Raw genomic sequence first — 25,793 nt, forward strand, 5'->3', positions numbered from 1 at the left:
AGTGACATTTAACTGGTAGAGGCTTGCTTGCTCAATCTTTTGTCACAATCGGAACATCTACAAGGAGCACTGCCGCCAGACTTTTAAGAATCAAGCTCAACATTCAAAACTTGGCCTTTATTTTAGACATTTGCACCCCTTTTGCTTATGTATCTTGCTTAACTATTTCCACATCATAATACAAAGTTGGTAGTGACAACACTGTAGTAAAACACTATTCCTTATTAATTATGAATTGCTGTTCGCTGGCCTGTGACATACAAGAACCACGCAGGTGTGCAAGAACAGGAGCGAGAACAGGTCCCAACCCAGTCCTCCCCACTGCCTGCCGCGGAGCACTCCTCATTCCGGGCCCTACGGAGACGGATCCTGTACTCCACACTCACGGAACTCGGAATTAGAGCCACTATTCAGAATTTTTATTTTTACTTGTTTTATTTTTGATTTCTTTGTTTCTTAGACCTTAGTCAATCAGTCTGGTCAGGTAATTTCTCTTGCGGAAGGTTCAGGTGTTCCTTGCCAAGGCTGATAACGATCTCATCTCGGAGACAATAACTTGAAGTTCGTGTTGACAAGCGTGGGAGAACCAGGGGGCTCTGCTGGGCTGCCGTGCTCTCAGTTGGCCAGTTCATGCCAGCCGTTGCTGGAAGGGCCTGCCTCTTAGCGATCTGACCGGAGATAGCAGACCAGGGAAGCCAAGCCTAAATCAGGAAATGCATTCTGACACTCTCTGCTTACAGCAGTCTAATTTGTTCTGGGCGTGTTGTTCAAACCACAGGAAAATCAGGACAAAGCAAGCTTGCTTTTTACACAATGTTGGGCTCACTTTTTGCCACTTTAAGGAAGTTAATTCTCTTTTGTGTCAACTGTCTTTTGTTGTTTTTTTTTCTTCCTTAAGTTTGAGCTTTATTTCAATAATAGTTATTTCCTATAATATTGAAAATGTGATATTATGGAAATTATTTTTAAGCTATTGAAATCTGTAGATTTTGTGGGCTATAGAGCTCTTAACTAATTTTGAAATGAGTGCATGTACTATGGTGATATTGTAATTGGAAAAGTATTCACAAAATAAGAATGTATTTATAAAAGAAAGTGCTGATATTAGATATCTAAACATAATTAAATGTGATCAAATAATGCTTGTATTTTGATTGTTTTTAAATTTAACAAATTAGAAAAGCAAAGATACTAGGAGTTTTAAATTGTGTTATTTTTGTATAGTGCTTGTGTTACAAAAGCCTTAAGGTCCCAGTACTGCATAATATCTCAAATCAGACATAACCTCTAAGTTTGGTTATATGTATGGTAGAAAATACACTGGTGTAGACCCTTATTCTTGCTTTAACGGTGCCATTAAATTTTTAGGAATGTTGGCAGGTTACTGAACCCTTATGGATTTCTGTTCACACAGTGAGAATTAATTAAGAAAATTTATGTTGAGGGGGTCTGTCTGGCTTAGTCATTAGAACATGGGACTCTTGATCTCTGGGTCATGAGTTCAAGCCCCACGGTGGGCATGCATAAATTAATTAAGTAATTTAAAGAAAATTTATGTTGAAGCATCTTGTAAATTATAAGGTACTTTGCAAATATAAAAGGTTATTATTGGTCAGTAGAAGAGTGTTATTTAATTTCTCAGTTTCAGTTTATGATCAAGTATAACCTAATATACTGTGGATTATATCTTTTTAAATAAGCTTCTGGAGTGATTACCGTGCAGTGTTTCTCTGCTGAATTTTCTTTACATTTATATAAGAGGATTTTGAATATGTACATGCAAAATTAATGCAAGCATTTAAAACAAAAGAATGCTTTTTTCGTAATATATTTAGTGGTAGTGAAACATTTCAAGTTATTTCACAACATCTGTATTTTAATCGGCATGTCCCTCTCTTATCTATCTGCAGATTTTCAATTGAGAAAGGAATTGCCGGTCAGGTAGCAAGAACAGGGGAAGTCCTGAACATTCCAGATGCCTATGCAGACCCACGCTTCAACAGGTAAGAAATCGTTTACGCCCCGTCAGCCTCTCCTTCTGTCCATCTGCTGCAGCCTCTGTGCTCCCCACGTATCAGTGCGATTGGCGTCTTACCCCGGGCGCCCTGTTACACTTTCTTTGAACCAACTCTGTTATCAGTACTCAGTGTTTCCAGATTCTTACAAAATGACAGACTCTAAACCATTAATGAGATCCAGCTATAAGACATTAAAATGTCACAAAACCATTTATACAAAAAGAGTTTAAGTTTGCAAGGCTGTGTTTTCATTATAGTGTTAGTCATTCTGTCCTGGGCACGGTCTCCGTCGGACCCTACCCCGCAGGCAGTCACAGCGGCTGGGGGAGGTGCCTCCTTGCGAGTTCCAGCTCCGTCCCTTCTTAGCTCTAGAGCGACCTGGAGTGAGTTACGTAATCTCGCAGAGCTTCTGTCTCCTCGTCTTCAAGATGGTACAGAAATGCCCGTTTTATAGGGTGCTCTCTGTTTCGTTTTGTTTTGTTGGTTTTGGTAAGATTAGAGAAAATACTCATAAGAGATCTGGCAACTTCGCCTAATACAAAGTAGGATCTCCGTAAATTGCTGCTTTTACTGGGTATTATTAAAATTGGATATTAGATGGCATATAAAGATTTTCTGTTTTGTTTTGAGCTTCTTTGGAGAACTAGGAACCAAATTATGTAATCTGATTTTTATAAATCTCAAAATTACAATTTTGTCTGAAGACTGATGCTGTGACTGGTAGGGAGTAACAGTTCAGATACTTTGACAGTAGAGTTCTGTTAATTCAGTCATTCAGTTTACTTTAAAAGGTGATTAAATAGCATAAACAATAAGTATTTTCAGAAATTTGATCAGTGTCATACGTGCAACTTGTATGTAAACACGGTTAAACAGCCCCATTTTCCCCCAAAAAACCAAATGTGTTATTTTAGGGTTTAAATACTGAAAATATTTATATATCCTTATTTAAAACTGTTATGTAAAAATTTTATGGGTCAATTTTTAAGAACGTGAAAAGGTAAGCAACAGATGGTGAGAAAATATTTGCAAAACGTGGATCTGACAAAATACTTGCATCCAGAGGATATAAACAGCTCTTTGCACATAATAAGGTAACCTAATTTAATAAATAGGACCCAGGATTTTAACAGACACTCCATAGAAGATGGTGCATGAATAGCCATTAAACACACGAGCAGATATTTGATGTGGGGGAAGCAGAAATATGACATGAGACCTCAGTACACAACAATTTGAATGGATACAGTTTGAGAAAGTAGCCTTAGCCAGGTGCTGAGTGGCTCAGGGTCGTGGGATCGAGTCTCACATCAGGCTTCGCTCTGAGTGTTGCATCTGCTTGGGATTCTCTCTCTCTCTCTCTCTCTCCCCCTGCCAATCCCCACCCCCCCAATAGATAAATAAATCTTAAAAAATCTAAAAGTGGCATCAGCAGGTGTTGGCAAGGATATGGAGACACGTGGGCTCACACTCTGGTGACGCGAGTGTGTAATGGTACACCCGCTTAGGAAAACGGCTGCACAGTTTCTTGCAGAGTTAAGTGTATGCTTACTGTGCTCAGTCAGCCTCACATGTGGTATCAAGAAAAACAACATCTGTCCACAGAACACTTTGTAAGCAGATCTCCAAAACATCACTATTCACAGCTGCCAAAAAACTGGCTATTAACAAAGCAGTACCCTCCACGCACCGGTGGGTTGGTAAATAAAATGTGGTCTGCCCGTGCCCCAGAGTAGCCCTGCACGGGGGAGAAGGCTGAGCCACGGACGCCCGCCACCGGATCCATGCATCTCAGAGCAGTTCAAGGAGCATGAATGACAGCATCTCACTCGCTGCCCTCAGGTACATGGTTGTGTCTGTGGAACTGAGTCTTGTTTGCCAAAAATATTTTCTCTAAACCAGGAGTCAGCAAAATGTTCTATTAAGGATCAGATAGTAAGTATTTGGGGCCATAACATCTCTCTCTCTTTTTTTTTTTTAAGATTTTATTTATTTATTTGACAGAGAGAGATCACAAGTAGGCAGAGAGAGAGAGAGAGAGGGAAGCAGGCTCCCCTGCCGAGCAGAGAGCCTGATGCGGGGCTTGATCCCAGGACCCTGAGGTCATGACCTGAGCCGAAGGCAGAGGCTTTAACCCACTGAGCCACCCAGGTGCCCCGGGGCCATAACATCTCTTGTCACAAGTCCTCAGCTGTCGTAGGCTGGCAGCACAGTCCGTTCAAGGATGGCGGCCGTGTATTCCATTTGGACCGTTCACAGAACAGGAACAGTGTGTCGTGTGCTGACCCTGCTCTAAGTTCTCAAGGTGATCGCTCCCGTCTGCAAGTTGCAGCTCTCATAACATAGGACCAGGTTCGAAGGAACATGTGACTTTACCAAATTTATCATATCCATCCCCTGCATCCGATGTGTGTTTTCTTAACAATGCCATGCGTACACGAAACTGAACGACAAGCTGAAAGTCTCCGAGAGACTGTTCTGGAAAACTCTTGAAAACAAAAGAACAAATGGATTAGAATATTTTTGAAGAGATTTTAACAAAACACTTTCAAATGTCACATAGTCCTTGAACTTAGACGCTCGGCAGCCCCATTACGATTATTTGTAATAGAACCGTGTAAACTGCGAAACCGAGTTGAGATTTATGGCAGAATGTGCAGCTTATTCTCTCCTGTGCTTGTGTGCTGCCACGTGGCCTTGCCCGTGGCACAGGGAAGTGGACTTGTACACGGGGTACACGACCCGGAATATCCTGTGCATGCCCATCGTGAGCCGAGGCAGCGTGATCGGCGTGGTGCAGATGGTGAACAAGATCAGCGGCAGTGCCTTCTCGAAAACGGACGAGAACAACTTCAAGATGTTCGCCGTCTTCTGTGCTTTAGCCTTACACTGTGCCAATGTGAGTGATGCTTCCTTAAAGGGCTTTTCAAATACTCAGTATCAGCGTTAAAACGGCTTAAATCAAGTAGGGGAAAGGATCGGGTTTTGTTTTGCTGGCTTGTTTGGTTTTCTCGGTATTTCCTTCATACGTGAGAAACGGTGATTCCTGGTTCCACGTAGAGTAGGAAATGTCTTAAAATGCTTGGGGGAGAAAAGTCCAATATTTTAGCATTTGTTTCAAGGTGTGAATTTTTTTTTTAAATGAGATTAATATAAAGCTAAATTGTTCAAGCAGAAGGTTTATGTCTCATGGTGTGTACTGAGGTGAGTACGGAAAATGGGACGTAAACCCTTATGTTTGTGGTGCGTAGCCCGTTTGAGAGCCGCGTAGGAAAGCGAGCGACGACTCCTGTGCGCAGACCGCCGGGGCCGCGCTCTGGGAGTCCGCTCCCCTGACCCTCACGGCGCCTCTGTCCTGGCCCTGCGTCCTCTGTGAGGTTCCACTTGTCTTACAGGGTCTCACTTTAAAACAGTGCGTGAAACACCAGTGTTCTGTATACGCTAGTACCCTTCACTGATACTAACTGATATTTTTTAAATAGTCAGGGGTAATTTTATTCACCTTTTTTTTTTTTAAGCTAAACCAACCTAAATGGGAGTTAACACCTTACTAGTGTAGAAAAATGGCCTTTTTGGAAATAGAACCTCAAGTTCCACAGGAGCAGCCACACAGCTAATGGAAGCAGCTGAGGGATGATTAGGAACAAAAACGGCCAACAGGATGCGCTGGCGACTAGTGTGAAGGGTCATAGCATGTACGGGTCGCACTTGGGCTGGCGCGGCTCCGGAAGCTCGCTGCTCCTCCCGCTGCGCCCCCGCGAGCCTCCCCGCCCCCCCCCCCCCCCCGGGGCCCTTTCCTGCTGCTTGGTTCCTCTAAAACACATGCGTGCAGTTGTCAGATGCGTTCTGCTTCACACATTCTCTGTTCCTGTGTTTCTCCCCATAAATAAAAATATTGACAGCTTCCATAATTGTTTAGTTTGAAAGTTGCACAGAATGTAATTTCAAATATATTCTGAATATTGCTTTTCATCAATTTTTTTTAAAAATTTATTTATTTGACAGACAGATCACAAGTAGGCAGAGAGGCAGGAGGAAGCAGGTTCCCCGCTGAGCAGAGAGCCCGATGCGGGGCTCAATCCCAGAACCCTGAGATCATGACCTGAGCTGAAGGCAGAGGCCCTAACCCACTGAGCCACCCAGGCGCCCTGCTTTTCATCAATTTTTGAGTGTGTCCAATGGAATCTGCTGTAGCTGCTGAGAGCCAGTATAGTCCGTGTAAGACTACAACAGCGGGCTCTTGTGGCTGGAAATCACAGTGATCCCACAAAAGTTTGATCTAATGTAATGTATTTTATTCTTAAGAGTGTCTTATTAAGATAATCTAAGCTATGAATAATAAGTGTCAAAAATTAGTTTTGCCTCATGGTAGTATATTTTATGTTATTATTAGGATACAAGTGCTCAAAGCAACCATGTTAGGAAATTTTGATGAGTAATGATCAAAAACAAAAAGTACAAATTATTGGATGTATTATATCCTAATGAGATATCTGTGGCTTAAAATAAAAAGCTAGTATACCCGTGCGTGCATTTTACCTACTTTAGAATGAAACGAAGTTTAGTGTAAGTTTTTCACCGTCTGTTTTGAAAGAACTTCAGACAGAAAGCAAAGTTGTAAAAATAATGCAAAGATTCCCTTAGAGCCTCCCCACGCTCCCCGATCCGGAAATGCTGCCCTTGTTAGGCCGATGCTGCTCCTCCTGTGTCTGCTGGCCTCACCCACAGCCGCCGTGTTCCTCTGAGCCGTTTGGGAGCAGGTTTTACACAAAAGCTCTCATAACCCCTGAGTCCTTCGGCTTGTGTTTTCTAGAGACAGGCCCGTCATCTTGCTCTCTGCTGCATAATTTAGGAGCCCAGAAGCTCACACTGGCTCTTCAGTACGTGAGGCTGCCCGAAGCGGCCCTGTAGACCGGGCGCTTAAAGAACAGAAGCTATTTTGCTGCAGTCCTGGCAGCTGAGGTCCAGGATGGCCGTGGGTTTGGTTTCTTCTGAGGCCTCTCCCCTCGGTCCGTGGATGGCCTTCCTCTGTGCCCCCGTGTCGTCATACGGTCTTCCCTGTGTGTGTGTGTGTGTCCTCACCCCCTTCCTTGTAAGGACGCTTGTCATACTGATGCACGCCCACCCTGCTGACCTCATTTTACCTTGATTCCTTCCTTCAAGGCCCTGTGTCCAAATGTGTCACGTTCTGAGGTACTGAGGCTTCAAGGTCTCAACATAAAGTTTGGGGGAACATCGCTCAGCCGAACGGCACCAGGAACCATTAGCTAAACTGTGAAGTTCTTTAGTGTCCTTTAATCTGGAACCGTTCCTTACTCCTTGCCTTGCGTGACCTGAGTATTTCTGAAGCGCATAGGCCAGTTATTTTATAGAACGCTTCTTAATTCGGACTTGTCTGGTACTTCCGCATGATGACATTAGGCTGTAATTGTGACAGGAATAGGGCGGAATAATGTGTTCCCGCCGAGTCCCGTTAGCAGGCACACATTCTCTCACCGGTGATGTTGGCTTCGTCACTTGGTTAAGGCGGTGTCTGCCAGGCTTCTCCTCTGGAACGTTTTCCCTCCTTTTCTCAGTATTTGGAAGAGTTTCCCATAAGCCTCTGCCTGCATTCTCTAATCTCTTCCCCGGACATCTATCCTATCACAGCCCGTACAACTCCTCTGGCTGTCTCCCTTCCATCTTCAGAACTTTGCTCTTTGACACTGAGGAATTGGATTCCCACTATTCAGCAACAGTGTTATTCCTACTCACTGAGGAATTTTTGAGGAAGTCCCTAAGAATTGCCTTCATTAATGAGTCAATAGCAGAAAGAATTTTGTCATAGCAATTTCTCTCAATTTAAACTCCACCTGAGCTAAGATGCCAAGAAGTACTGATAGCTCCTTCATCCAAGGTTATTTCCAGTGATCTGTCAGCTGAAGATTTATGTAGATTCACCACCATCAATATTTTATGAAAACTTCAGAATCTGCTACTAGACCTCATTAATACTGTATTTCCTATTTTCCTATGTTTCAAGAGGTTTTGTGTTTAAGCAATTTGAGGAAGGGGCTATTTTAAAAAGGGAGGGGGTCCAAAGTCATTTTTTAGGTCAGAGTATGTGTGAAAGTTAAGGAGGTAGAAGTCGGTCCTCTTAAAATCTGCCTGGGTTTCGCTGTGTCTTTTGAAGAATGTGACACTGTCCGTGAACATGAATGAACTCAGCCGTGTCGTTAGAGGAATTGTCTGCGAGGGCCCAGAGCTCTTCTAACCTGCTGGGTGCTGCATCACAAAACCTGGATGCAAACATGATTAAATGTTTAGGCCAAACTAAACCCAAATTTAAACAAGAAAAATAAAATCCCTGGGAAGTCATGAATAAGTTAAGAGGAATTCTGTCTTTGCATTTGTAGCCTGGTCCAGGTTCAGGTGGGAGTTGTGCGCCGGCTGGCCCACACGACTCAGCTACGGAGCTGGTTTGAAGGGCACTTCTGTTTCCATCATGCTCCCCACGCATGTGCTGTGTGTGGCAAAGTACTTGGAATAGCTGCTGAATTCATATATCACTACACATCTCATCTTTCACAAAAAGATAAATATTCCAAGTGTGCCGGTCTTTTAGGATGACAAAGTACAGTCAATATTTCATTATTTGGAAGACAGATTCAAATAAACAGTATTTAATCTGACTCTGGCATCGCAAGTCACATTCACACCGAATAAGAAAACAGCTGCTTTTCCAAGTAAACGCATCCTGTGAAGAGAGCACGTGGGAAACAGATGTCTGCGAGTATTTTGTCACCGTCGCATTGTCACGTGATGTCTGCGAGTATTTTGTCACCGTCGCATTGTCACGTGATGTCTGCGAGTATTTTGTCACCGTCGCATTGTCACGTGATGTCTGCGAGTATTTTGTCACCGTCGTATTGTCACGTGATGTCTGCGAGTATTTTGTCACCGTCGTATTGTCACGTGACTCCCACATACGCGTGTTCACAGGCTGTACAGAGACTCCGGACAGAGCACTTCGAAGCAGCTTTCCTGAGGTTTATAAGTACGCGGTGCACTGCGTGTGTCCCGAGTGTCCAGCGTGACAAGTGCCCGCACACACAGCCCAAGGAAACCGTCACTGCCACCAAGTCACGACACAGCCACTGTGTCACGTGTTTCTGGGTGCCCCTGGAAACCTTCCTCATGACCCTTCCCATCTTGACCCCCACACCCCTGTTTAGGGTAACCACTGATCTGCTTTTTGTTACCATAGTAAATTTGCATTTTTCTGGAGTTATTTTATATAAATGGAATCCTAAAATCAGAATTCCTTTTTGTCTTGGGTTCTTTCACTCAGCACAAGTATTTCGAGATTCGTTGATGGCATCGCATGTATGCGTACTTCATTCCTTTTTATTATTGAATATTCTGTTGAGTAGAGATATTGTGAGCTACTCAGTCACCTGCTGACGGACGTCTGAGTCATTTCTCGGTTTTGGCTGTTATAAATAAAGCTGCATGAGCATCTGTGCACAAGTGTTTGTAAGTGTGACTTTCGTTTCCTTTGAGTAAATGCCTAGACCTGGACTGGCTGGTCAGGTGTGAGGGGGTTGTTTAGAAGACTGCCAAACTGTTTTGCAAAGCAGCTGAGCCCCTGGTACATTCCCAGCACGCCCGCGTGTGTTCTAGTCCCTCCGCATTTGCCATCTCTGTGTCTTCTTTGTAAAGTGTCTTCTCAAATTGCTCTTCTTTGTTTACAACTGTTTGTTTTCTTACTGAGTTTTAATAGTTCTTCATTTGTTCTAGACACAAGGTATTTATCAGATAAATTATTGCAAATATTTGTTCCCAGTGTTTGGCTTGGCTTGTTATTCTCTTAACAGTTTCTTTCTGAGAGCAGTTATTAATCTTGAGGAAGTCCAGTTGGGATTTTTTTTCTATTTTATTTTATTTCTTTTTAGTGTTCCAAAATTCATTGTTTATGCACCACACCCAGTGCTCCATGCAGTCCGTGCCCTCTAATCCCCACCACCAGGTACCCCGACGCCCAACCGTCCTCCCCTCCAAAACCCTCGGTTTGTTTCTCAGAGTCCACAGTCTCTCATGGTTCACCTCCCCTTCCAATTTCCCCCAACTCCCTTCTCCTCTCCATCTCCCCATGTCCTCCATGCTATTTGTTATGCTCCACAAGTAAGTGAAACCATAGGATAATTGACTCTCTCTGCTTGACTTATTTCACTCAGCATCATCTCCTCCAGTCCCATCCATGTTGCTACAAAAGTTGGGTATTCGTCCTTTCTGATGGAGGCATCATACTCCATAGTGTATATGGACCACATCTTCCTTATCCATTCATCTGTTGAAGGGCATCTCAGCTCTTTGCACAGTTTGGCGACCGTGGCCATTGCTGCTATGAACATTGGGGTACAGATGGCCCTTCTGTTCACTACATCTCTATGGGCGAATACCCAGTAGTGCAATTGCAGGGTTACAGGGTAGCTCTAGTTTTAATTCTTTTCATGATCATGCTGTTAGCATTGTATCAAAGATCTATTTGCCTAACCTAAGGTCACAGCTATTTTCTCCTATGTTTTTTTCTAGAAGGGTAGGTTTTACATTTAAGTCTGTGATCCATTTTGAGTAAGTTTTTGCATATGGTTGAAGGCAAGGGGCATCTTGCATTTATTGATTTGCATGTGAGTGTCACTTGGTCCAGCACTGTTTGTTACACTTGCTGTCCTTTCTCCGCCCTCTTGCCTGCACACATCTGTTGAAAACCAGCTGATGTTTAGGAGCACAGTGTCCTCTTGACATATGTGCTCCTTTATCATTTGAAATAATCCTTCGTTATCCCTGTAATAGTCTTTGCTCTGGAGTCCACTTTCTCTGGGATTAAGCCAGCCACTCGGGCTTTCTTTTGACTGGTGTTAAGTGGTGTGTCCTTTCCATCATTTTACCTTATTTAGGTCTTTAGTTGTTTTTAATTTGGTTATTTTTTCCCACCATAGCACATACTTCCCCCATGCCCATCCCCCGGCCTCCCCTCCCTCCCCTGCCCCTTGCCTTCAGCAACCCTCAGTTTGTTCCCTGAGACTGGAATTCTCTTACGGTCTGTCTCCCTCTCTGCATTCATCCCGTCTCATTTAGGATTCTCGTGAGCAGCATAAGCTGGGTCTTGCTTGTTTATCCCGTCAGGCAGCCTTTAACCAGGACGTCTGCACTGTCGCATCTTACGTTTAAGTACACATCCGCCATCTTGTTTTCTGTTTGTCCCATTGTTCTGTATTCCCTTTTACCTCTTTCTTCCTCTAAAATGGAATGTTTTTTTAATGGCTTTATCAAACAGCTTTACCTTACTAAAGTCTTCCCCATGAAGAGTTTCATGAAGTCTCATTGGTTTCAGACCGGGTGGGTGATGCCTAACTTGCTTGTCGGTTCTCAGGGGAAATGGAAAGTTATGTGAATTTAAGCCAGAAATGTTAGTGGCTACGGAATGACACTCTAAGTGTGATGCATAAGAATAACCAGTCCTGTATTCCATTTGGATCCACATTCTTTTTGGCATGTCTTCCTCGATAGTATAACTGAAAATCTCTAGGTATTGAAATAAATCAGACTGAACCCAGACCTTAACATCGCCATCTCACAGATTACTAAAGAAAAAACTTGACAGTTGATAACATACTTAATTAGTGCTTTAATTATAAAATAGGTAATTGTCTAATGAAAATGAAAAGAATCTTGCTCAGTAATAAAATATTAAAGGTAAGTACTTTGTATTTCTATATTTTTCTATTTCTATTTTAATGCAAACAGTGGATCTGCACAGGGCACGTGCGTGCGTGTAACTGCTAAAGGACTGTTCATTGACTGGGCATGCCTCGCCTGGGTTCTTTACTGAGGAAGGACTTCATGGTCAAATGTTGTTGAGATTCCCTGGACTAAAGGACTTTGACATCACCAAGAGCTAAGATAAATACTTTTAAAAAGAGACGTAGGAAAAAAATGTTAATTTTCTACATGGGTTTGGGCTGCAGTAACAGAACACCACAGACCGTGTGGTCTAGAAGCAGCAGACCCTAACTTCTCACGGTTCCGGGGGCTGGGGGTCTAAGCAGGAGGGGCCAGTGGATAGATACAAGGAACCTCGGCTTCCAGAGACGGTTGTCCCGATGCGGAAGTGATACGTCTTTCAAAAGGGAGATGCCCTGTTTGTTTTTATCTTATGCGTTTTGTAACTTCAGTGGCCCATGTGGGCGTCTTCAGGATACATGGAAGCGCAGAGTCAAGAGAGTTAGTGGGTAACAGCAGTGGTCTCAGCTCTAGGGCTGATTCGTAGTGACAGAACTACTTTAAACACTCAGCTCATTTCGTCTTACCTTTTATTTGGATCTGCCTTGCAGATGTACCACCGAATCCGCCATTCCGAGTGCATTTACCGGGTGACGATGGAGAAGCTGTCCTACCACAGCATCTGCACGGCCGAGGAGTGGCAGGACCTCATGCGCTTCAGCCTCCCCGTGCGCCTCTGCAAGGAGATCGAACTGTGAGCGCCCCGTCCTGTCTCTTTCTCCGCCGGCAGGTTCCTCAGTTGGTTGGGCCTGGGGAGACATGGGCGCAGAAGGAGCACCGCAAGCACCGTGTCGCCTGTGCGGTGCCGGGGTGGCCATGGTCCCTTCGCAGGGGACGCCACATCTCATGAGAGAGCGTGGACGTGAGGGCCACATCTCTTCGTCATTAGAAACAACCTCAACCCCGTTTTGAAATGCGTTAAATGTTAGTTTTCCTTGTTCTCCGCTGCCTCCTTTACACCGTCTGTATGGCACTGCGGAAAGTGGCATCTGAAGGTTTTCTTTTCCATGTAATTCTTAAGTTGACGGACTGGATTTTAGAATTTAGTAATAGTGAGTGCAGCTTTCCCACTTTGTTTCCTAACCCCGTGCTCGTGTATGTGAGCTCCTGGTGGCAGGACCCGTGACGGTTTGCGTGTTCATCCTCAGTGCAGGCCCGCACTATCGAACTCCACACCGAAGATCTGCAGGGATAGTCCAGAGCGGATATTTGCCTTAGAATCGGAAATATTAATTAGCCAGGAGGCGGCCAGACTGCGGCCACTCTAATGCTGGAGGAGCCCACAGGAGCAAACCAAAGTCTGAGCCTGAAATGCCCCACGGTTATGTGACAGACGCACTGGGGACGCGCGGTGGGACAGCTGGCTGGCCTGGCAGCCGCAGTGGGTCGGGTCGGCCCGTCTTGGCTCTGTGCGCACAGGTCGCTTCTGGCTCCTTCCGCAGAGCGCACCTGAACACTAACGGTTTGGCACTGCCCTATTCGAGAGGATTATTGCTCAGATAAACTCTTAAGAGTTTTTATTCACTTCAGCTTATCTTGAATGGTTTATATATAGTATGTATTTTGATATAATAAGAAATATATATTTTTGGTCTTTGTAGCTCGTTTCTGGCTCACAACTCCTAAAACCCTTGAATTTCCTTAGTGATTGGAATGAGAGAGATGTCTTCCTCATTCATCGTGAACCTCTTCCAACCACACTGGAGTTTATGCTGTTGCAGGACTACTGGAGGATGGGGTCTGGCTGCCCGAGGAAGCAGCCGTGTGGTTTGGGGGCTGTAATTTTCAGCCACCCTCAGACCGCCCAGGAGGGGACAGGAACTGGGGAGTGAGTTAATCACCAGTTGCCAGTGATTTAATCAAATACTGCTATGCAGTGGAACCTCCAAAAACCCCCAAAGAAGGGGTTCGGAGAGCTTTTAGGCTGGCAAACACGTTGGGTGCTGGGAAAGCAGTGCCCCTGCAGAAGCGTGAAAGCTCCTCACCCCTTCTTCCCACGCGGCTTGCCCTGTGTGTCTCTTCCATTTGCCTCTTGAGTTTTATCCCTAATGATAAACCAGCAAAGTCAGTCAAGGGTTTCCCTGAGTTCTGTGAGCCGTCCCAGTGCATTCTAAAGCCGAGGTGGGCTTGGTGGAAACCTCTGATTCATGGCCGGTGGGCAGAAGCGTGGGCGGCCAGGACGTGTGATTGGCATCTAGAGCTGGAGCTGGGAGGGGGGGCAGTCTCCTGGGACTGAGCCCTTAACCTGGGTGGTCTGCACTGGCTGTGGGCAGTGTCAGGTGTAAATCAAATTGCAGTTGGTGTCCGCAGAGGGTTGGAGAATTGCTTGGTGTGGAAAACTCACACATTTGGTGTCAGAAGGATAACTAGGGGAACATGGTTTCTTTTACTATTATACCATTGTGTTTACTTGTTTACTTGGGCTAAATGTTAGTAATTAAGTTAGCAAATGAAAAATAGGTAATAACATTGGATGTTTGTCTTTATGAAGTTTTTCCTTTGGACTTCTATAGGAGAGTAATTTTTAACTCTAAAAAAATTCTTAAAAAATACCCCACCCCCCTCCCCTGGGTCTATGAGTTGTGTAAAATGTGTAGGATTCATAATACAATTATTTTGTACTCTTTCATTGCTCTGATAACAACCACAACGTCATTTGTTACAGATTGTTTAATAGAAAGTTAAGCAATGGCTTAAATATTGGGCTAAGTTCCTAAGGGAATGTGTGGAATTTCCTCTTGGGAACATTAAAATACAACAAAGATGTGACTGAGAAGACAGGGAAAGGCCGGCTGAACTCCCAGTGTTTTTTGTTTTTTTGTTTTTTGGGTTTTTTTTAGTTTCTTAATCGACAAAAAGTTAAATTACTTTATTTGTTCTTATGTTTATCCTGATTATGTTTGCTAATCAACCTCGTGTTCTTTTCATTTCAGATTCCACTTTGACATTGGTCCTTTTGAAAACATGTGGCCTGGAATTTTTGTGTACATGGTCCATCGGTCCTGTGGGACATCCTGGTATGAACGACATAAAAACTTCCGTCTGAAGCTGTTGAGTGACACGTCCTCTGCCTTCCCCTGCCTAAATGCCTTGTCACTTTCTTGGTTAATAATTATCTGAAAATATGCCATATATAAATAATTTTTTCAAAATATCTAAATAAAAAAAGGCTGAGATAGTTGGACAGATTGATGGCCTTCTTGGATCCCCTTTGCAGCCTGCCAAGCTCTTTGCCAGGGTGGCTGTCCTTGGCGACCAACCATGTGTCTGCCAGGTAATGGTAGAATCGTAGGTGGAAATTACCGTAGGCTGTGTGATGGCAAAAGGTAGGGATTGTCGCTCCACCGAATCACAAACTGTGTGAAGGTGTGTTTTGGAAAACATGCACTGAATTTAGCATCAGCTGTCAGCCTCCGTAGGACAGGTGTGAGGGAAACAGGTGTCCTGATTCCACGCCGAGCGCACTACTAGGGACTCCACTGTGGCTGCCTTCCCCGTGGGTCCTTCCCCTCTCCTGCGGCTTGCCCTAGGGGCCTTTCAGGACTTTCCACGTACCCTTTTACAGCGTCAGCTCACATGCTAAAAATGCAAAGAATAATTTTCATTTTCTCTTCTCCACTCATTTAATCATTAAGTGGTTATAGAGGCTCTTCGTTGCTCTGGAACTAAACTCTCGCTCCCTTGCTATTGAGTTCTGTGTCCTCTCTTAACCTCTGTCAGTCACTTTCATAAATTGCTCCTTTGTGAGGACGTGCACAGGGTAATAAACTCCAATCATTTCCTGGATATCCTTCGGGAGTTTGACCAGTTGGAACTCTTATAATGACATACCTTATATTTCAAGGACATGAAAATTTTCAGTGGGAAATAAAAAGGCTGTGTATCTTAGAAGTTTTTTTTAATGAACTTTCATCTCCTTAGTATTTTAAAGAACCCGGTTTTATATTGATGTATTTTTGTTTTAAGCAGCCTTAAATTCCTCAAGAGAGCTGCTGGGACCTCAGATGAGTAGAAATAAAACAGAGTAGCAATGCCACTATGCCCTGTGTCAGGATTTTGGTGTGGCCATTAGCCACACTCAATAGTTTGAGTGTGCCGTGGTACCTCGGGTCCATTTTGAAAGGACAGTCACTCATCTGGGGAATTCTCATGGTCTCCAGACGGCAGCTCATGAATCTCAGTGTGCTTTTTGGAAAACATGAGCTCAAAACACCCTTGGACAGGGTGATGAAATGTTTGCTGAGCACGGTGGGGTGTGGGAAGTGCTTGACGGGGGGACGGCGATGCAGTGACTGCCAGGAAGCTCGTTCTGCTATGTGCTCCCCGGGGGGCCAGTGAGTGTGTCAGATCGGAGGCTCGGCAAGAGCCCCCCTCCCCAGCGGACGAGGAGACGGGGGTGGGGAGTGGGGCCCGGCGCACGCGTCCATGTGGGCTCAGACGTATGTGTTGGGGCCAGAGTTCTAGCTACGACGTACTGACTCATTCCCAGTTCCTGTCATAACACTGTCTTCTCCACGCAGCTTTGAGCTTGAAAAGTTGTGTCGCTTTATTATGTCTGTGAAGAAGAACTACCGGCGGGTGCCGTACCACAACTGGAAGCACGCCGTCACCGTGGCACACTGCATGTACGCCATCCTGCAGAACAACCACGGGCTCTTCACCGACCTGGAGGTGCGTGCACACACACCTGCTCTTCCTGAGCCACGTGCCCGCGTGCACTTCCACACGCGCGTCCGCGCACCGGCCCGGGGGGGTGCGTGACGTGGGATTCCACGGCAGGTCAGGAGCGCAGTGGAAGACACTTGTGAAGTTGCCGGGACCGTGGGTTTGTCGTATTATCTGCACAAGAGATGTTGATACAGAAATCCCCACTGAGGAAACACTAGTTTAATGGTCTCTCTTCCCGTTTTTGTCTTCTGGAAGTCTTCGTTAGGTAAACAAAGCCTGTCTTTCTCCTTGTGCTGTGCCCTGGGGAATGCAGGCGTATCCTGCTGAGTTGAGAACCCAGGACACTAAATCATTAAAGACGGTCGAGACATAAATGTGTATTTGATACCCTGTCCCACGAGAAAGTGGGCTCTGTGAGGCTTCCCTGACTTTCCTGGCTTGACATGCCCAGAGCTGGTAACGCTGAGCGACTGGCAGCCGCCTGGTCCTTCCGTGCGCCGCTGCCCAGCCCTGCACTCGGTGACGCAACTGCCAGGCGTGTCACACCCCGACATGGTCCCAGCGTTGAGTTCCCTCTCCTCTCCTCCATAAAACTGGTCTTCTGCCCCAGACCGTGCGGAGAAGGGGCTTCCTCATCCCCGAGTCAAGGAACTTGTGCTTCTCCCAAGGGCACGTTTGCACTAGAACCCAGCGCCTCTCAGACCAAATTCACAGTCTGGGCAGGGAGCTGGGAAGGTATGTTGTTGGGGGGGGAAGTGCTACTCTAAAGAGTCAAAATGTTTCCTTCTTTCCTTAGTCATCTCTTGGTAGGGCTTAGTCAGCCAGACAACTTACAATGTATTACCAAGAAAAGATGAAATGTGTTCTTTTTTCATATAAATTATTCTGATTTTCCATTTCATTGAATTATTTCTAAGACATTCAGCACTTTTTCCATTTAGTTCCTTTTAAGGAAGGAATCTCATTGTCTTATTTGCCATAGGATAGCCTGTGACTTTGACAACCATGGAAACTATACTTCCAAATTGCCTTGAAATATACATTCAAAAATTGAAAATTATAAGATAAGTGAGAAAATTTGCAGCTATAGATTAAGTCATTTAAGTTCCTAATTCATCTTCATTTAATTTTTAATTTTTTTTTAAAGATTTTATTTATTTATTTGACAGAGGGAGATCACAAGTAGGCAGAGAGGCAGGCAGAGAGAGAGAGGAGGAAGCAGGCTCCCTGCTGAGCAGAGAGCCCGATGCGGGACTCGATCCCAGGACCCTGAGATCATGACCTGAGCCGAAGGCAGCGGCTTAACCCACTGAGCCACCCAGGCGCCCCTAATTCATCTTTAGAATGATATCATCATGTTTTCACAAGAAGTCCAGTTCTTCTGGCTAAAAATAATCCCAAAATAACGTGTAAAAATTTAAAATATATTTTTTAAAAGGGATATTTAATCTCTGATGGAGCTATTAGAAACTATCATTTTAGGGGCGCCTGGGTGGCTTAGGAGGTTAAGCTTCTGCCTTCTGCTCAGGTCATGATCTCAGGGTCCTCGGATCCAGCCCAGCGTTGGGCTCCCTGCGCAGCAGGGAATCTGCTTCTCTCCCTCTACCCACCCCCACTTGCGCTCTTTCTGTCTCTGTCTCTCTCTCTCTCTTTCAACTATATGAATAAAATTTTTTTGAAAAAAATTAGCATTTGATCTTGCTAAATGAGTATGTTAAAGATAATTCTTCACTTTGTAAATTATTTTCACATGCTTAATTCTGGCATACTTTTTTTTTTTTAAAGATTTTATTTATTTATTTGACAGAGAGAAATTACAAGTACACTGAGAGGCAGGCAGAGAGAGAGAGAGAAGGAAGCAGGCTCCCTGCTGAGCAGAGTGCCCGATGCGGGACTCGATCCCAGGACCCTGAGATCATGACCTGAGCCAAAGGTAGCGGCTTAACCCACTGAGCCACCCAGGCGCCCCTAATTCTGGCATACTTTTAATCAAACAGTTGAACTTTAGGTCAATAAAAATAAAATAGGTAAAAAAGAGTGGGAAAATGTACATAATAGCTTTTACCTATTGTCCAAGATTTTAAAACCTTGACATTTCTGGGCACCTGGGTGGCTCAGTGGATTAAAGCCTCTGCCTTCGACTCAGGTCATGATCTCAGGGTCCTGGAATCAAGGCCTGCATCGGGCTCTCTGCTCAGCAGGGAGCCTGTTTCCTTCTCCCTCTCTGCCTGCCTCTCTGCCTACTTGTGATCTCTCTCTCTGACAAACAAACAAACAAGATCTTTAAAAAACAATAAATAAATAAGATCTTTAAAAAGCAAACAAAAGACCTTGAAATTTCTTACCAGATTCATCGTGCTTGACAACAGCAGAAAATTTGGGAACAACCCCAAACCCAAAGCATCCCCAGAACGTAGCTAACTCAGGTGTCCTCCGAGCCAGCAGGCGACGGGTGCCAGTGCTCCGGGAGGCCTTCCCGCCCAGCAGGTTTGCAGCAGAATCGAGGTCTGCTCCATGACGACCAGAAAGGAGCGTGGCGGAGGGAGGCACCCAGGTCGACTTGCGGGCCTTCCGCAGACCCCATCCTGCCTGTCAGCGTCTCCCGCTGCGGGCTCTGACTTCACACACTCACCACGACGCGCCCAGGCTCCCCTGCAGAGCCGGCCTCTCCTCCTGACCTGCACCGCCTCCACCCCCCAGAGGACCTGCTCTAGCGATTCACCGATTCACCCCTCCGCTCCTCCCTCCGCGTTTTCCCCTGGCACGGGCTTGTCTGTGCCCAGCGCCCTGTTGCTCCTCCATCCTAACACACCCCCTTGACCGGCCTCTCCGCTCGGTTCTCTCCCGACTTCTCAGTCCTCCCTTGCCACAAACCCATGGAGGCGCTGCCTTCCTGGCCGGCTCCCACTCCTTCCCCCTTTTTTCTGAAACCGTCTTGGACCAGGCTTCTGCCCCACCCACCCCCGAAAATGCCCTGGGCCGCGTCCCCAGTGCCCTGCGCCTCGCCCACTGAGGGTCAGTGCTTGCATTTCAGCTCCTTGAGTCATACCTTCCCATGGCTCCAGGACCCCCAACACTGTTGGCTTCTTCTGGTCACATAGGTTTGGGGGTCGCTTTGGGGGTTGTTTGCTGTTTTATCTTCCTTCAGCCTTCTGAAAGTTGGAATACTTGAGGGCGCAGACCTCTGGCCTCCTCCAACCCCGAACAGCAACTTTGGTGGGCCCAGCCAGTCTGGTGGCCCAAAACACCGTATACACGGACACCCTCTTTCTCCAGCTGAGACCTGCCTCCCCCCACCACAGAAGGTTAGACTAGAATAGGCCAGCGTCAGCTCAGAATGTCCCTTGAAGTTCGTAGGTCTGAAACTGAACCCCTGAGCCCTTTCCTCCAGCCTCCTTCCCCCGCAGCTGTCCCCACGTCTGTCGATGTCAGTCCTGCACTTGCCAGGGTGACGCCGCTTGTGGCCGTGCTTGGCTCCGGTCTTGCCCCCCTCCCCTGCTCGCCCTTTGGCTCACACGCAGACTGTCCGGAAATCCTGCTGACCCTGCCTGTAGAGCTCACCCCGATTTAATCACGTCTTCTGAGCCCCCCAGTGCTGCCTCTGGTCCAAGCTTTTGCCTGAATTACGACAAACCCTCCTCACCAGTCTCTCTTTCCTCCTGGAGTCTGTTCTCAGTACAGTTGCCCACGTGGTAATCTTTCAAAAGTGTAAGTTGGATGATACCACTGCTCTGCTAAAAACCTGTAGTCCTTCCCTGGTTCCCACAGGAAATAAGGCCTCAGAGATGGTCAGCTCCCCTTTCTGATGCTCTTCTCTGTCCTCGGCCCACAGTCCCCGCAGCCCTCTGATCCCCTCTAACCCCCGGGGGGAGGCTTACCCTGGAGCCGGTGCCGCCTCTTCCCCCCGCTCCCGCCCAGGCCTCCTGCTTCTCTCCTTCAGCTTCCGCGGTCCACCCCGCCTGCTGTGACACTTCACCTGCTCTGCTTTTCTCTGTACAATTTTGCGATTTTGTCACAAGCTATATGACTTACCTGTTTTAGTCCTCATTTCTCTGTAGTAGCAACCGCATTGTTGAAACTTAACACTGAATGGATTTTTGAATGAAGGGCCGTAACTGTCCTCTCCTTGTGCAGATGTGCTTTCTCTGGAATTCTCGGGTACATTTGCGTTCATTTGATACCATCAGTACTTTTCCCCAAAGTTGAGCCAGAAAAGTCCAGAATAATTCCGTTGTCAAGTTCATAAGCCAGAAAAACAAAGAAAGAGGTTTAAAACGAAGCTAGACTATCTGGAATTTCAGACCTTCCTAAGGAGGTGGGCTGTTGCAGGGAGAGGAGCCAGTCCATACGAGCGGCGTGAGAAGCCCAGATGGCGTCCCACCCCCTGCTTGGTTTTGAACGTGTGCGCTCTGTCGTGTTTTCTTGAAGCGCAAAGGACTGCTGATCGCGTGCCTGTGTCATGACCTGGACCACAGAGGCTTCAGCAACAGCTACCTGCAGAAGTTCGACCACCCCCTGGCGGCTCTCTACTCCACGTCCACCATGGAGCAGCACCACTTCTCCCAGACCGTGTCCATCCTCCAGGTGAGTGCTCCCCGCCCTCCCCGCCCCGAGGAGCTGCTCATGGCCTGTGCAGAATGAGGGGTGCTGCGCGGCCTCCTGCCAACAGCGGCTGCAAGTTATTGCAGAACATTGTACGTTCAGTCGCCGCGAGATAGTCGTGGGGTTTTCGGATGATGCCTCCTTGGTGAAGATTTTGAACATATGGGTATATATATATATTTTTTGCTTTGATTTTTAAGTATGTGATGCTCTTAAGGGAAAGCTTATTTTACATACTAAATCATAAATGTATATGGATTTTCATATTCCTAAACCCAACGTATTGAACAACAAATCTTCAGAGTTAGGCAAGTCAAGTTTTAAGGGCACTGAAGTCCTTTTAGTCTTTGTGTTTGTTCGTGGTGCTTGATCAAGACACGGCAGCCACCACTTCACCGGCTGGTATATACGCTCTGTCTTCACCCTAGATGTTCGTCCTCAAGGTCACCTTCACGAGGTGCCTGCTGCCTCATGCTGGCTGGACCCCCCTCCTGGACGGTCTCTTAAATGTGCTTTGACTGCAGGGGAGTGGACTCTGTGTTTTCGTCGCGCTGTCAGCGCCACAGTAGGAAGCGCAGTCCCAGTAGGTCCTCCGGGGATGGCCTCGGGCTCCGCAGGATACCTGTGTGTACCCGGGGGTGACACAGCCCGGCGGCACCTGCAGCGGGCCCGGCCACGGGCAAGCTGCAGTGCGGGGCCCGTGTGCTGCCTGGTGGCGTCCCCGTCCCCGCGCGGCCGGGCTGCGGCTTGCTCGCCTCAGCTTCCCCGACCGGCCGTGTTTGTCGTCTGTGTCCGAACCGTCCGGGCGGGCAGGAAGTGCCCCCAGCCCAGACCTTCTCAGACCGCAGCACCACGTGCCTGTGTGGCTCCTGTGTCCTCAGGACCGAGAAGGTAAACAACAGCCTCACTGAAGTGAGACTCCGGGTACCCGCTGGTGACCGCGGGGTCCGCGGGGGCTGCTGCAGGCGCCTGCGGGCTGTACCCGGAGGCTGGCGGGTGCTTCCCCTTGTCCGCGGCCGGTTCTGGCCCGAGAGCCACAGGCAGTCACGCTCCCAGTGTCCCTCAGCACCGTCCTGTCTTCACTAACGTGACAGATGTCTGTACGGGCAGGTACATACGCACATACCTACCGACCTCGTAATTTAAGCAGGATAAAAGATGTGTGTGAGTGGCACATATCTGTGCCTGTGTGTGTGCGTGTGTGTGTATAGAAACGTGCCTTCCGTAGAGGACAGGCATCCTAGAACTTCACGACAGCTGTTGTGTGTACTCTGATCTGACGTCAGGACGCCTTCATTTAGAGCCAATTCAGACTCCCTGCCTTAGCCTTCCATGTCCTAATTCATACATTTGACTCTGGCAATATTATAGTAATGGAATCTGCAAATAATTGTAATAGCCTTTATAAGGTTTCTTTGAAAAACCTATTTTAAACATAATGGGATTCGTTCTGAAATAGGGATTGCACAAAGTACCCTGCTGCTGGGTAGAGGAGAAAATTAGGCCCCGTGACATAGCGGCGATTAAACCATGGAGGCCTGGAGAGGCCGGGACCCACCCCAGTGCTGGGAGACTTGCCCCATTTGCTGCCCTCCACAGTGGGGATTCAGAAGGGTCTGTCTCATTTTGTGCAAGCCCTCAGCAGTGTGGGGGCTCCACAGGATATAACACAGTGTTCCTAGAATGATTAGAACACGGAAGGCAGCACCCAGGGCAGTAACTCCAGCTCAGGCATGCTATTGGTGAGAAGGTGTTGAAGAATCATTAGGTTCCAAGGGTTGGAGATGGGGTTTCCATCGATGGCTGGAGATGGGGAGGCCACAGGAAGGGCGCATCTGTTCTCCATTTCTAGGAAGATCATTACTCAGCGTGCTTACAGTCTTCCTCAGGATCACAAGAAGGAGGAGCTGGAAAGTAGCACAGGTCATTGCCATAGATCCAGGAGAGAAGGCTACACTTTAAAAACAGAATCCGTATGCTGAACGGACCTAAAGCCTCCTGTGTGAGTCGGGACAGGGAGAGATGTGTCCGGATCGTAAGCAGATGGCCCATCACCGTGGCGGGAGGATTCAGGAAAGGTTTCCTTCTTCTTCTGGAAACTGCCGCGCTCTCTGCTGGTCTGACACCTGTGCTCATGATCCTGGGGTGTTTCTTCTCAGATCCATCTCGAACTGACCCTTGAATTTCATTTTAGTAGCGAACATTAATGAGCTCCTCCCAGCTGCCAACACCCATTTTAGGCCCAGGGGCTGTAGTCGCCACGGAGCCCCATCCCTGCCGTCGCGCGGCTCACCTCGGTGCTCCGCCAGGCTGCTCTCGGGAGTCCTTCCGGTCACCGCTGCGGCTCTCACACCTGTGTCTCAGCCTAGGGCACAGGGGTCTTCTGTTCCCAAACACCTGAACTCCGCGCTCAGTGTGACCAGAACTTGCTTATTATCATTCATTTCCTCTGGGGTGGCCTCCATCTCCCAGCCGTCACGGGGGCATGACCTTAGAGTCATTGTTCCCCACCCCACATCCAGGTGTCAAGGCCCGTCCATTTTAGCTTTTAACAAGACAACTCTAGGGGCACCTGGGTGGCTTAGTTGTTGGGTGTCTGCCTTTGGCTCAGGTCGTGATCCCAAGGTCCTGGGCTCCCTTCAGTGGGAAGCCGCCTTCTCTTCCACTCCCCCTGCCTGTGTTCTCTCTCTTGCTGTCTCTGTCTCTGTCAAATAAATAGATAAAATCTTTGGGGGGGAAGAGACAACTCCAGACTTGACCAATGTAAGGTGATAGTCTAGAGTAATAGTAAAAATTCCAACTTCCAGTCACTAAAATGAGTATTGTTACAGCACCGGGATGCCTCTGAGAGCTGTTCGCCTGCATTGTTCACTGTCAGGAAGGATCTGGTCTGTTGCTCCCCGATCTCTGCAGATCTTTGTCACCGTGGCTGCCACGGGTTGCGGACTGGAGCTGTCCTTCCTCTGGCAACACGACCCAATGGAAGATGAATGGCTTGGTGTATATGGTTGGAGACGCCTCCCCATCAGGCCTTCCCCAGGCTGTGCGTGTGTGTGTGTGTGTGAGAAAGAGAGAGAGAGAATTGATCAGTTTTGTTAACCCCAGTGCAGACAGAGTGTGGCTGCTACTGTTACTTACTGGATACGCTGGGCAACCAGAGGGAGCGTTGTCGCACCCCTGGCTGACCACAACCGCATCAATAAACAGACAGAACAGAAAATACATCTCAGAAGCTAGTATCAGTCTAACCCACAAACACATCATCAGGAAGGAAGGAGGCGTGTGTATTTGGTCCTGGCTTTCCTTCACTCTTGTCTCAGTGAGAGAGACGCCGTGGGCCGTCCCTTCTGCGTGGGCCGTGGAGGAGGTTGAGTTGTGGATGAAGTCAGCGCAGTGTTCTCGCTTTTGCTGAGCAGCCCATTACCTCTTAGCATCGGGCCATCAGGACTGGTTTCGTGGTGATCGGGGCCCTTGGTGTTCCAGACAGCGGGGGCTCCCACCCCCTGCTGAGCCGGCCTTTCAGACGCCTGCAGCCTCCTGCACGTCCGCCAGTGACCTTGCTTCTGTGACACCCCGCATTCAGCCTTCGTCGCCTGTCATCTACCTTTATTCCCTCGCCGACCACCATTTCTCCAAGCTTGCCTCTCTCACATCCGTCTTCCAGACACATCTGACCATGTTATTCTCCTGTTTAAAAGTCATCAGTGGGTCCTGGGGGTCAAGAATAAATTCGATTTTTAAAAGATTTTATTTATTTATTCGGGAAAGAGAACATGAGCAGAGGGAGGAGCAGACTCCCCACTGAGCAGGGAGCCCGATGTGGGGCTCAATCCCAGAACCCTGGGATCATGACCTGAACTGAAGGCAGATGCTTAACCGACTGAGCCACCCAGGCGCCCCAATAAATTCCATTTCTAGACTGATATTCAGGCTTTTAGTGAATGGCCCATGGGTGGCCTAGGAGCACAGTATTTACTGTACTTCTCAGTTGCAGACTGTTTCTTACTTCTGCGTCATTGCCTGAGTCATCCTCACTTGTAATTCTTCACTGTCTTTTTGAGGCAACTTCTTATCTCCAAGGCTCAGCTTGGGTATTACCACCTCCAGTAGAATTATTTCATGACTTCCCAACACGGTTGGAGCACAGCCATGTGCCGCTTTACATGGCCTCTGAGCCGGCAAGCAGACGCATATCATAGTTTTTCCACATCGTATTGAAATTTTCTGTTGGCAAGCTTAGCTTGTCACTACTCTGAATTATTAGCCCAGTGAGGACAGTCACTGCAGGTCACTGGTCCCTGTCTCTGCCCACCCATCACTGGGCCTCCTGACGTGGACGGCAGTGGTCACAAGGAGGTATGAATTATGGGTGTAAGAGAGTTCAGGGGACACAAAACAGTGAGTGCAAGTCAGAGATAGAAAGCTCCCTTATTCAAGGGAGAGGGTGTCAGTCAGTCTCCTCAGGACAAAGCGTGGGTTGGTACTGAAACAAAAACTGAATGCCTTCAAGTAAGGAGACGATTTTGTGTGGACAGTCACATTCAGGAAGGCACGCGAGTTTTGTTTGCTGACCCGCATGTTTCAGTAGTTGTGGTAGAACCGTTGCTGTTGGAATATTAAATCCACTCATTCTCTTGCCTCGTGAGATGTCACCAAGTGCTCTGAATATCGCAGCCACCC

General features: G+C 47.2%; 1 protein-coding gene across 9 annotated transcripts in view; it reads left to right on the forward strand.

Moving 5' to 3' along the window:
* PDE10A (phosphodiesterase 10A) overlaps positions 1 to 25,793 on the forward strand; it is a 569,606-nt gene that overhangs the window by 506,735 nt on the left and 37,078 nt on the right. For all 9 annotated transcript variants that reach the window (XM_032338528.1, XM_032338527.1, XM_032338526.1 and 6 more), the window contains 6 exons: positions 1,911 to 2,003; positions 4,731 to 4,917; positions 12,395 to 12,537; positions 14,777 to 14,860; positions 16,364 to 16,514; positions 20,940 to 21,095. In XM_032338528.1, coding sequence (XP_032194419.1) covers positions 1,911 to 2,003; positions 4,731 to 4,917; positions 12,395 to 12,537; positions 14,777 to 14,860; positions 16,364 to 16,514; positions 20,940 to 21,095 — 814 coding nt within the window. The remainder of the gene's footprint in view (positions 1 to 1,910; positions 2,004 to 4,730; positions 4,918 to 12,394; positions 12,538 to 14,776; positions 14,861 to 16,363; positions 16,515 to 20,939; positions 21,096 to 25,793) is intronic.

The sequence above is a fragment of the Mustela erminea genome, chromosome 4, assembly GCF_009829155.1.
Source record: "Mustela erminea isolate mMusErm1 chromosome 4, mMusErm1.Pri, whole genome shotgun sequence".
NCBI classification, from domain to species: domain Eukaryota; kingdom Metazoa; phylum Chordata; class Mammalia; order Carnivora; family Mustelidae; genus Mustela; species Mustela erminea.